Source organism: Idiotropiscis lumnitzeri, chromosome 2 (genome assembly GCF_059441095.1).
Source record: "Idiotropiscis lumnitzeri isolate Australia: NSW breed Sydney's pygmy pipehorse chromosome 2, RoL_Ilum_1.0, whole genome shotgun sequence".
Classification (NCBI taxonomy): domain Eukaryota; kingdom Metazoa; phylum Chordata; class Actinopteri; order Syngnathiformes; family Syngnathidae; genus Idiotropiscis; species Idiotropiscis lumnitzeri.
This window is the reverse complement of record NC_142392.1, coordinates 26,739,659-26,751,656: the sequence shown is the minus strand read 5'-3', so window position 1 is coordinate 26,751,656 and position 11,998 is coordinate 26,739,659. Positions and strand designations below refer to the sequence as shown.

Sequence of the window (11,998 nt, the reverse complement as noted above, 5' to 3'; positions counted from 1 at the left end):
GCATCAGTATCTTCCCACGCACTTCTCCCACTGAGATCACTCTGCAGACTGACCCAAAAGACAATTTATTTTCCAGACTATCTCATTGATCTTCCCTTACTGCTGAAAATTCCACAACAATCTGGGGTCAGACGTGGGATAGCTGAATATCCGCCGGTGAAATTCAGGGACGCTGGCGGGTAACCTCCGGGGTTCAATTAAGACAGCAGCAGCAACGAACTGCGTGATGCGAATCATCCCCTTCGTGGTGACAAATAAACGCTGACTCCAGTGCCATCAAGTTGGCAACTCCTGACATACCAAAACCTTTGAGAGAAACTGAGCCGATTTGCGTTTCTCTTTCTTGTTCTTTTTATCGTTCAACTTCAAGTTCTGTTTTTCACTTTTTCACAGCGTAATGAAGGCCAGTTGAGCAAGTGGAACAAGTGTTTTTATTGATGATTGTGGAAGGCAACGATTTCATAAGCACAGTTTCTTCTCACACCTTTTCCATTAAGTACGATTAAAAAGACAACTGAAAAGCAAAACGTTAACAAATGTTGTTCCAGGAAAAGGTAATTTATTTCATTGATAATGTTTGATATAAAAACAAAACAACTCATCATCACTCAGAGACAATGGTTATTCTGGCACTGATCATGTAAGAGCCATATTGAGGAATGTTTTCTAATTTGGAATTCATTATTATTATTTAAATATTACTGAGATGCATAATTGTATTTTATGAAGGAAGAAAATTTAGTTTAGCATTGCGTGTCTTAGAAACGGTATTGATTACCTAACGAGCCACACGTGAGAAGGTAGTCATGTGACATGCCATATAAATAGTAGTCATGTGACGTGCCTAAAACACACATTCAGAAGGTCGGGTGGTGGTGACAAAGTTTTTCTGACCGACGCCAAGCAGCGACGCCAATCATCGACGCCAAGCAGCAACTTCAATCCTCGACGCCAAGCAGCGACTTCATTCCTCGACGCCAATCAGCGACTTCAATCATCGACGCCAAGCAGCGACTTCATTCCTCGACGCCAAGCAGTGACTGCAATCACCGACAACCAACAACGACGCCGATCAACGAACTCTGACAGTCACTGTGACAGCCACACCACCGACGCTGGTCAACGAGCGCCGACAGCGGCAACCACGATCAGCGACCTCAAGCCACATCGATCGACGACCTCGACCACGTCATGTTTGAGTTATGGAAAATTAGTAAACTTGTGAAACGAAGATCCTGAGTTGGAAGTTTTGTCGCGTCAGGCTAGTTATTATTCACCCGCTCCGACAGTGGCAAGTAAACCCGAAAGAGTTGCCACTACAGATCACATTGGCTTAATGTCAATAAAAAAAGCTTTTCAAAATTAAATTTATCATATTTTATTCAAAATCACATTTACATCTTACCACAAAGAGTCAATTCCTTCCGTTTTTTTTTTTAAGCTTCAAGGATTGCTGCAATTCTCACCAGCACAATTGTGACTCTCAGCACCCTGTTTAGTGAAGAATTTTTTAGCACAAACACTGCAACTGAATGGCTTTTCTCCACTGTGTGTTCTTGTGTGGTTCGTTAAAAGCGACTTTCGAGAGAACCTCTTGCCACAAACTGAGCAGGAAAAAGGGTTTTCTCCACTGTGTGTTCTTAAGTGGATTGTTAAATTAGACTTTTGAGAGAAGCTTTTGCCACAAACTGAGCAAGAAAAAGGTTTTTCTCCACTGTGTTTTCTTGTGTGGATTGTTAAATTAGACTTTTGAGAGAAGATTTTGCCACAAACTGAGCAAGAAAAAGGTTTTTCTCCACTATGGATTGTTGTGTGTTTTATTAAATGCGACTTACGATAGAAATTCTTTCCACAAATTGAGCAGGAAAAAGGTTTTTCACCACTGTGTGTTCTTGTATGTTCTGTTAATCGTGACTTTTGAGAGAAACTTTTCCTACAAATTGAGCAGAAAAAAGGTTTTTCTCCACTGTGTGTTCTTGAGTGTTCTGTTAAACTTGAGTTTATGGAGAAGTGTTTTCCACAAACTGAGCAGGAAAAAGGTTTTTCTCCACTGTGTATTGTTGTGTGTTTTCTTAAATATGACTTTAAAGAAAAGCTTTTGCCACAAACTGAGCAGGAAAAAGGCTTCTCTCCACTGTGTATTCTTGTGTGTTCTGTTAAATGTGCCTTTTGAGAGAATCCTTTGCCACAAACCGAGCATGAAAAAGGCTTCTCTCCACTGTGTGTTCTTGTGTGCCTTATAAATTGTGCCTTTTGTGAGAAGCTTTTGCGACAAAATGAGCATGAAAATGTTTTTTCTCCACTGTGTGTTCTTGTGTGCGGTTTTAAAGACAACTTTGAAGTTAATGAGTCAGTGTGACGTGCCCTTTCACCTATGGCTTGCCCATCATCGTCATCATCATCATCATCGTCATGAGCGTCTGATAATGTGTCCTCATTATGGGCTTGTGATGGCCCCCAGTGGTCTTCATCACCTTCTGTTGTCACGTGATGACTTGAGCTGCTGCTTGTAGGCTCCGCCCCTCTGTTGTCCTCACTCTCATCCTTGTTTTCATCTTCAGTTTTTATAGGGACAAGGTTCAGTGGTGACTTGTTAATCTCCTCCTCCTCTTCCTTTTTGATGCGAGTCAAGTCTGGCTCCTCTTTCACAGAACGGAGCTCGTTTTCACTGACGTCTGTAGGACACAAATAGACAAATTTGGTTTGGTCAAGTCAAACCTCAAGCGGTGACTTTGTCTAATATTGTTTCTACCGTACTACCTTGCCTTGTGCCTGCCGCACACGGAGCAATGCGTGCGACCCCAACTTGGACCGGACCATGTGGACACTTCACAAAATTCCGTCCTACGATGTAAACCTCCCTTTCGCAGCACAACGGTGATAAACGAGCATTTAAAAAGGAAGCACGTTGCGGCTGATGCCCAATTTCATTCCGGACAGAGTCACAGACGTTTCTGGAAGCGAGCTGAAGTTAGCACACACAGGCTATTGTGTGCGTCTGATGGTACACCTGTTGCTGGACCCTAACTTATTGATGGGGACCACTGGGGGCCATCGCAACATAATGTCATTGATAGAATAGGAATCCTTCAAGTGAAATATCTTTACAAGTTTTTCATTTTGCATTCAGAGATACAGTGGAACCTCGGTTCTCGAACGACTCTGAGGTCGAACTAATCGGAGTTCGAACAACAAAAAAGAGAAATTCTTGCTTCGCAGTTCGAACAAACCTCGGAGTTCGAACGCCGGTATGACGCGTGAGTGCGCACGCGAGGGTGGGATGCTGAACGGCGTACGGGTGTAGATCGCTCTCTCTCTCTCTTCGTGACCAACTGTTGTCGCGTGCGGACGTGCTGCGTTTTGCTCTCGCGTTTTATATAGGTGTACGAAGTGTTTTAGCCCCTAATCATGCCTCCAAAGAAAGTCAGTGCAAGCAGCAAAGGAATGGTTTCGGTGTTCGAACAATTCGCTTTTCGAACAGGGTTCTGGAACGGATTATGGTCGAGAACCGAGGTTCCACTGTAGTTTCATCGTGGGTACTTTTTGGTTCCATTATAATCTGGATACCTGAAAGAATTAAAGGGGCCCTGGTAGAACAGGGGGTTGTGACGTTCTCCCTTTTTAAGCCCATAGTAAGCCAAAGATGCAGATGCATTCCTTACAGCATGCGCTTGTTCACTGATGAGATCCGTGCAACCCTGGATGGATGCATTAAATGTATTTTAAATGTTTGGATGAGGTGAAACTATGCACATGTGCACAAAACTGTGCAGGGCCACCCGAGGTTCATTGACCGAGCCAGTAAAATTTTCATAAATAAGACCAACACGTACTTGATTTTTTAAAAAACGTAATCCTTTGTGTTATATCCACGAAAATTCATCAACCGCCATTGATCATTTTGCCCCAGTGTGTACAGTTTTTAGAGTCAGATTGAATCATTCCAGAAGGAATTGCTTGAACAAGATTTGTCAAAGAAGTTTTCAAAAACGAGACACGCCTGCACAAATAAATCACCCAACCAAGATTGTCTTTGTCACTTGCGAGGAGCAGTCCGGCAAAGAGAAAAGCTTTCCCGCTCCTGTGCAGCGTTTTATTGAAGCACAGCAAAGCAATTTGAATATGCAAACTCATAAAGAATGGAAAAACACGAACACTTTGACTTTATCACACCCGTCCACACGCTTCCTGTTGTTCGAACGGTTTCAGCTTACAACACAATGTTTGGGTCACACTTCTGTTAAATGCGAGCTAAACGGTTTCCTGTCAAACACGGTTCAAGACGTGCATCTGTTTTTGTGGCTTCTTGTTAATCTGCCAGCATAGACACAACTCTGTTACCGCTGAACTCACGTTTTCCTGTTTAAGAGGTCCATGTTTTTGTGACCTTCTATTAACCTGTGTGGTATATTTAGTTGTTGATGTGTGGGTCTGGCTCAGCTTCCCTCCGCACAGGTCGCTGGGCATGACAGAATTGGTGATGGAAAGAACCTCTCTGACACAGCCATTTTGGTTCGAAAGAGATTTTATTCTTGTCACATGCTGATGTCAAAAGAAGTCTCCCCAAAAAAGAGAAAAGGGAAAGGGTGTCCCCTCACTTTCCTTCTTATCGGGAATGGCCAAACCGGACATGAATGTCTAACTTTACCTTGTTGCATATGCATTCTCATTGTACTAGTCTTCGATTTTGCCCCAAAGCTCCCTACGGCGAGAGCAGATGTGGTTGCTCTTTGAAGTGGCCTTGCGGTGCCATCTTGACTGCTTCTATCACCTCGAGTGCTCCACACCTAGAGCTGGTCAAGCCTTTTGTCCTCCTGGACACTATCTCGTTCACATTGGAATTTCAAAACCAAAACTGGTCACTTCTTTAGTCTCCAATCCCCTCATCGTTAAAGAGAATTACTAAAATGTTCATAAGAGTGAATAAAAAAATACACTACATATTTCCCCCTTCGAGGAAATCTTGTCCTGATAAAGCAAAAACGACACCAGCATGTCACCAAAAATCCCATTCCAACCTTTTATATGAATCCATTGCCTAAAATTTGGGAAACCTAATTGACTAAAACCTAAATCATGCTCAAGGCATGCTACATAAGGGTAGTTTAACTAGGAAAACTAAGTGGATGGCCAAATTGCTCCCTGGTGTCACTCTAACACCTCCTGCAAGACCACACATAAATCCAGCAATAATTCCAAAAAATCCCAAATAAACCACCTCGGTCACGAAGGAGATCCCCCCGCAATGATAGATCTTTAAGCAAACCGGCAGTCAGACTAACAATTTCCAGTGCAGTCCATATGGAGGCATCAAAGCTTCTCCAAACCTCGGGTGAACCCCCCCCCCCCCCCAACCCCCTTCAAAAGAGTGGGGGGAAAGAGGGAGATCCTTGCTAACACTTTCTAGTGAACCTGCATCCACAACGCAAGTAGGATGAAGGAACACCGTTACAGAACAGAATAAATCCACAGCGTAATAAAAGCATGATAGGACAAGACACATTAACATACAAAACACAAACACGAGTCCAATGATATGCAAATACATAGTTGAGGCCATGCTCCAGCGTGAGAATCCCATGGCATCGTCTCCCTCGAGAGATGCCAAGCCCTCGTCACCGACGAGCTCTTGCAAACACTATTGTTTCAGATGATCAGGTCCACATTTTATGACCCTCAAAGGAGTCCTCCTCGTCGCTTGCTCCAAGTGAGATTCCAGTCTGCATCCAACTCCATCTACACTTCACCTGAAATACAACAAGCAGACACACTCCACACAAAAATTGAGCACCAGAGATGCCAATGAAATCCATTTTCCACAGGAAAGAGTCCATTCCAGGATGTGGAGGAAACCAAGAGCGGTGCAGTCCTCATCCCAGCCATTATGGCCGGAATGCCCCCCTTTGCCCCCAAGCTGTGCCGGCATTAACTCTGTCAAATGGGGAAGGCGCAGATATAGCAAAAACAAATTGGAGACGCTGTGGAGCAGAGCACAACGTCAGTGAGACCCCGGGTCCACGACCCCTCTGGCAGAGACGCAAACAGAGCTTTCGCTTCAGAGTGACCCATTCATTGTCTACCACAGTGCCGAGAAATTCGGAAAATGTTCCATAACAGAGGAATTCGTAATGGGTGCTGAAACACCACCCTGGTCTCAGAGCTGCCTAATCTGCTGGAACGGAGGACAACATATGCTTCCCCCGGCGGATGTGCACAGTCAAATTCAGTCCCTTCTGGAAATTCAGTCCCACTCGAATTCCAGTGTTTCACAGGTGCGGGTTTGGTCCAGGGCAGGGACTCGGCCAATCTCAAGAGTCCCACAAGCATGAGAGTATTGTTGCTCATCAAGCTTGCAAAGCGTGGAATATCTTGTTCCACCATCAAAAACTGTTGTCCATCAATCGTCACCGGAATGCCAAGACCTGCCGGTCGTTGAATGCTGAGGCTCCGCGGGCACCCCTATCGTGGAATGGGGTCCCAATCGGGTTGAGGCGTCAAGTGTGCATTTGGAAGCCATAGAAGCGTTGTCGGAGGAGGGGGTAGCGATGGCGCCCCCGTGCTAGTGGAGCTCTTTGTGACTGGCATGGCGCTGGACCACAGGATGGCACATTTCAGGAAGTGGCTCGGTTTGGACCGCTCATCACCCAGTAACCCCACAACCCACAGCAAAAGCACGTCCCACTCACAACCCATGTCTATAACCGCCCCTACTTCTGTTACGTGACCTTGTTGACCGGCAGGTGCGGACAACAAGCCTGCTGTGGCACTGCGTCACCAGAACCTGGCCAAGGAGCAGCGGAAACGGAAAGAGCAGACGCAATGGGAGCTGCATGCGTCGGCTGCTGGATTAACTGCTTCCCCCGGTTGTCGTGACCCGTGCCGGTCACGCCTGTTTTGTTGTTGTTTTCGTCACCTCTCTGCCATGTGCACTTTTGTTTATGTTTCTCAGCTGAGCAGGGGCGTCTCCTCCGACGACCGACTCCGCCCGCGTCATCACGAGCGGGAGACCAGCCCACCGGCGCCGCACCTGACATCCATCCACTGACTAATTACACACACTATTTAAGCCACCTACACTGACTGCCCGGCGTCGGATAATTTTCCTGCACTGCTCACGTTCATGACCCTGGTATCGATTGTTCTCTTGTTCATGCATTTTTGCTCTTGCGATCTCTGTGTTCCACGTTTTGCCAGCTATTGCTCGGTCTCTTTTTCTTCCTCGTTTTCTCCAATTGGTTTTCCCTCTTGCCCTTTTGGCAAGCTATTTATGTTGATCGTTTTTCCTTTTCCTTGCCGGTGCAAGCGCTTTTCGTTCCGTCGTTTATCTCCTTCCTGGTGTTAACTTTTCTCCGCCAGCGCTTTGTGTTTTCTCCTGATTTATCGACGGATGTAATGCTAAGATAGATATATTTGCCTTAATTGATGATTGGACTTCCACTATTGTGAATCAATAAACACTCTTTGTTAAACTGATTTTCCTGTGTCCGCGTTTGGAGAGTCCTGCCACCTTCTTCCCAGCGTTTCGCTGGCAAGACCCTGACAGAATTATCCGACCAGAACACGAGTAATCACAGGGTACGTATCTGAACAGCGTATCTCTTGCTACGTACCAGCGAAACTGTCGGCTCAGCCCCAGGCCCTCCACACAACGGTACGCCTCGATCCTTACTGTGTTCCATGCCACAAAGTGCCCAATACGATACGTGGAAGTGTGCTTCTCTTCATTATTTCTATTTTTAGCTCATAATTTTCCTGCTAAAATTTACACCCTGGCCAGGGTCTGTGCTCAAACTGAGCTTATTCACAACTATGTTGTTTATAGCTATAATTTTACACTTCTTATTTCTCATTTCTTTAACCACTAGACCTTTCTTTTCTTTATCCTCTGCACATTTCTCCCGCACTAGTCCCCATTTACATAGTTCCTTTCATTATTTTTTTTCATTTATTTATTTATTTTTTAATACATTTTCGTATGTTCTTTCACAGTGCGGTTACTTTGACATCTTTTAATGTCTTAATCATTATAGAGGCCTCTTGTTTAAACAATAATTGAAACTAACACAGGGACATTTTCCATGACCAACCAGCCAGCAGACCCACACGCACAAGCTTTCTTTAACGACCCCAAAAGCCCCGACCGCTTGGACACAGGCGCACAACACCCATTGTGAGTAAAAGCATCTCACCTAAAGTTCAGCCGGCCGGCTGTTGAACGCCTGCGCCCCAGCACCCTTGAGACCATCAATGGAGCAAGAATCCTGTTTGTGACGCCAAAAATGGGGTATATTTTGTTGTTGATGTGTGGGTCTGGCTCAGCTTCCCTCCGGACAGGTCGCCGAGCATGGCAGAATTGGTGATGGAAAAAAATTCTCTGACACAGCCATTTTGGTTATTTTTGTCACGTGCTGATGTCAAAAGAAGTCTCCCCAAAAAGCAAAAAGGGAAAGGTGTCCCCTCTCTCCGGCCTTCCCTTCTTATCGGGAATGGCCACACCTGATTATTGAAGGATTGTATTATGATTGCTGGCATTATTTTAAACACTTACGGGACAGAAGGTCAATTATTTAATTGAGCAGCTTCATATTTACTGAATATGTTCGACATTGATTAAACAAAAACCATTTATCAAATGAATGTACAGTGCATCGATAAGATTGACTGGGATTGTAGTCATGGTGTTTACTGATGCATTCGTATGCTAAATTTATATGACTTAGTTTAAATGTAAGACCTCAAAATTGCACACATAGTATTTTCATGACCCACACTCTCATTCAGAACAAACAGATTCAGTCTGCTCAGGTCAAACTGATGACAAACCAGATAGCACTTCATGGACAAATACAATAAAACACATTCTCCACATAGGCCATAGAAGATACAAACATATCAAGTTGGGGGAGGACATCACAGGGATGCTATCAAGAAGACCCAAAAATATAATCTGATCTGGGAAAACATACACCACACAATCTGTACACTGACGAGATTACAGGGGAATGTGAGCAGGAGAGACGGAGAGACTGCCTGAGAAGGTCAGCCTTGGACCTGGAACGTGGGCCGGGCCGGGGGAAGGAGAAAGGACGACCGATTCAACCTACATGACCCTTGACATAAAAAGCCTCCTATAAAATGTGAGGCTGGGCTGAGATCAGCGCGCCATTTTTCGATAGTACTCGTCTTGAGTACAGTTTCTCGTCAGATGAAGACAAAGCCGCCCATATATCTGTATTTGTACTATTTCCTGAATGCCAGAAATTTAAGAAACTAAATATTGGAACTCTATTCAGTTGTTGTTGAGTCTTTATTTGACCCTATTCTTCTTGAGTACAAAAAACGATCACGCATTGGAGTAACTTTGGCTTTTAAGATTCATTTACTAAATGTTTCTCATTTTCTCGGTGGCTCAACTCCAACAGTGGATATAAAAGTACACTACATCTGCATAGTTTTGAAACATGATGACATGACAAACTTAATTTCTTTAACAACATTTAAAAACCGGAATAAGTAAAATGTTAAATAATCAGTTCAAATTTTAAACTGGGAAAAAAAACACGGAGTTGACCCCCCACTAATGGTTATTCTTTGGCATTTATTTTCTGCACTGATTTCATTTGGCATCAACAATTGTTCAGCAAACCGGCAAGTAAAAGGCAATATTTAAAAATAAAACGGCAATAACCTTGAACGCATTTCCCCAAACAACCTAATGTTGTGATGCATATTTTTAACGATAGAAAGTCGTTCTTTCCAAAGCAAATGAGAGTAAGACGGGTACAAACCTGCTTTGTGTAGCACAACAGGAGGCTGCTTGTTAACTTCGCCCAGCAGTTGAAAATGTTGCTCGTTCTCTTCTTTTATTCCACAAAGTTCCTCTTTGTACTTGGGTGTCGTTCTAGCACACATTTTCAAATGATAATTCCAAAAAATCCGCACTTGATCTCTGCTTGGCGATGAGTCATGTGCCTCTTTTCGTTAGCGGCTAGCAAGCTAACAAGCTAAGCTAACAAGCTAAGCTAACAAGCTAAGCTAACTACGCCGAAAAGCATCAACGCGCGAAGATGAGTTATCGGGACACAAAGACTTAATGAATTATGTCGTAGTCCTTTAGAGTAGCACTGGACATTCTGTGAGAAATTTACAGTCAGTTCCACACTAAATCAGAAGAATTTAGCGGTGGACTGTTTTTGTTCCGGTGTGGACGGGTCGGTGGATGTGGTTGAGGTCCTTCGGAAGCTGCGCGCTTGCTTATGACGTCATGCTTTAAGCACGTATTTTTCAAATATATTTCTTTGCCTCAGTGTATGTTTTTACCCCTGGCTGTTCTATTTCAATATATATTCTATATAATATTTTAATTCGGTTGATAAAAAAAATAAATAAAAAATAACTAAAATAACGCCACATTGGCGCGTAAGATCTGACGTCACTTCCGCCTTTGCCTCGAGAAGCCGCTGCTACTCCAGCAGTGGGACGTTTAAGTTTCTCCTCCCGAACTTGCAACAATGCTGTGTTTCACTCGGGCTGCGAGATTGTATGAATATAATGTCTGCAAATACTAGCAGTGCTTCTCAATTATTTCACGCCCGCCCCTACCAAGAAGAAAAAGATTCGCGCCCCCCACCACCAATCTTTTTCTGTCTTTGTAGATTGATGTTAGATTGTCAATAAAATATCCCTTAACTAAGCTAAATTGCTAATAAATATAATTTTGAGAATTATTATTGTGAGGATCTCGAAACTCAGTACTCTGTTGTGCAAATATTGATGAGATGATAAATATTTACTAATACGTTTTTTTTAAAATCTTTATTCACAGAAGCAAACCAAACACATTTATGAATACCGAAATCCATGCGATGCATCTAATTTGAAGTACTTAGCACCTGCCATGTCACTCAGGACTTCTTCATGCTTGGGAATCTGATAATGTTCTCTTATATGAAAAAAATCAGTGCCTACCTTCTGCCAGGGAGTTGTGGGAAGGTCAGCTACTAATACGTACATAATATAGAAAACTCAAAAAGAAGAGCCAGGGGGATTTTAAACAAAAATTCTTTGTAAATAACATAAAGCAACAGCTTTAGTATGTTTACGATACGTTTTTTTTAAAATAATTTTATTGTTACTATACGTTTTTTTTAATGGCTACTGTAATGTTCCGTCTTCTATCTTAAGAAGTCACGCAGGTGACGTGATGCTGCAAGCTTGTGTCTCTTTATTTACTGACTTGCATTCTCGTCTATGTGCAGACACACTTGTTCGTCTGGTAACCAAAACACACGTCGGGCAATACTGCTAACTAGTGGCCAATGATATAACTGCTATCATTACATCTCCCTTTCAAACGTTAAACAATGCCTAAGCTTTTTTTTCATTCTTATTATTTTTTATTATTATTATAATAATTTTGTTTTGTTATCAATTATTTTCACTTCTTAACAATATCTATCCATTTTTTATGACAACAAGCAGCTCTACAACAATTTTAGCAACAATCACACAACATTAAACATTTTCAATCAGCCTGTCCGGTTGTCGTCTAACTCTTGTTGATCTTCGAAGAGGTTCAGTAATCCCAGAAATTGCTGGTGGTTTTGGTCTGTGCTCCTTCGATGTATCAACCTGCTTTGCAGCCTCAGCCGTATCAGAAGATTTCTTACAGTCCTCGGGAACCTTCAGAAGACTCCTCCTGTTCCTCCTCACTCTTTGTCCATGCTTTGTTTCCATAATCTAAGATCTCGGTCCGGCTTCGCTGAGGACAGTCGCTTTTCTGTCCCAACAATGAGGTCTCTCGATCCTTAGTGCTCCTCTAAAGGACGTCGACATATTTCATTAAGTCTTTGTGTCCCGATAAACTCATCTTCGCGTGTTGATACTTTTCGGTGCAGTTAGCTTAGCTTGTAAACTAGCTAGCCGCTAACGAAAAGAGGCACATGACTCATCGCCAAGCAGAGATCAAGGGCGGATTTTTTGGAATTATCATTTGAAA

At 43.2% G+C, this 11,998-nt stretch overlaps 1 protein-coding gene across 3 annotated transcripts; it reads right to left on the bottom strand.

Annotated features, from left to right (window-relative positions):
• Positions 1-172: 172 nt before the first annotated feature.
• Positions 173-10,210, bottom strand: LOC148342138 (uncharacterized). 3 transcript variants are annotated; one of them, XM_088288702.1, is made up of 3 exons: positions 9,789-10,210; positions 2,373-2,675; positions 173-1,040 (listed from the first exon to the last, which is right to left on the bottom strand). In XM_088288702.1, the coding sequence occupies exons 1-3, from the start codon at positions 9,910-9,912 to the stop codon at positions 991-993; spliced, it is 477 nt and encodes a 158-aa protein (XP_088144828.1). In that variant the 5' UTR covers positions 9,913-10,210; the 3' UTR covers positions 173-990. The 3 variants fall into 3 exon arrangements, with proteins under 3 accessions (XP_088144828.1, XP_088144829.1, XP_088144827.1); XM_088288703.1 differs by having other exon boundaries at positions 2,475-2,675; XM_088288701.1 differs by lacking the exon at positions 173-1,040 and having other exon boundaries at positions 1,163-2,675.
• Positions 10,211-11,998: the final 1,788 nt, after the last annotated feature.

Coding starts and splice junctions, on each gene's coding strand:
- LOC148342138 (XM_088288701.1), bottom strand. CDS start 9,912: ATGTGTGCTAGAACGACACCCAAGTACAAAGAGGAACTTTGTGGAATA. Junction 2,676..9,788: donor TGTTGTGCTACACAAAGCAG/GTTTGTACCCGT, acceptor TGTGTCCTACAG/ACGTCAGTGAAAACGAGCTC.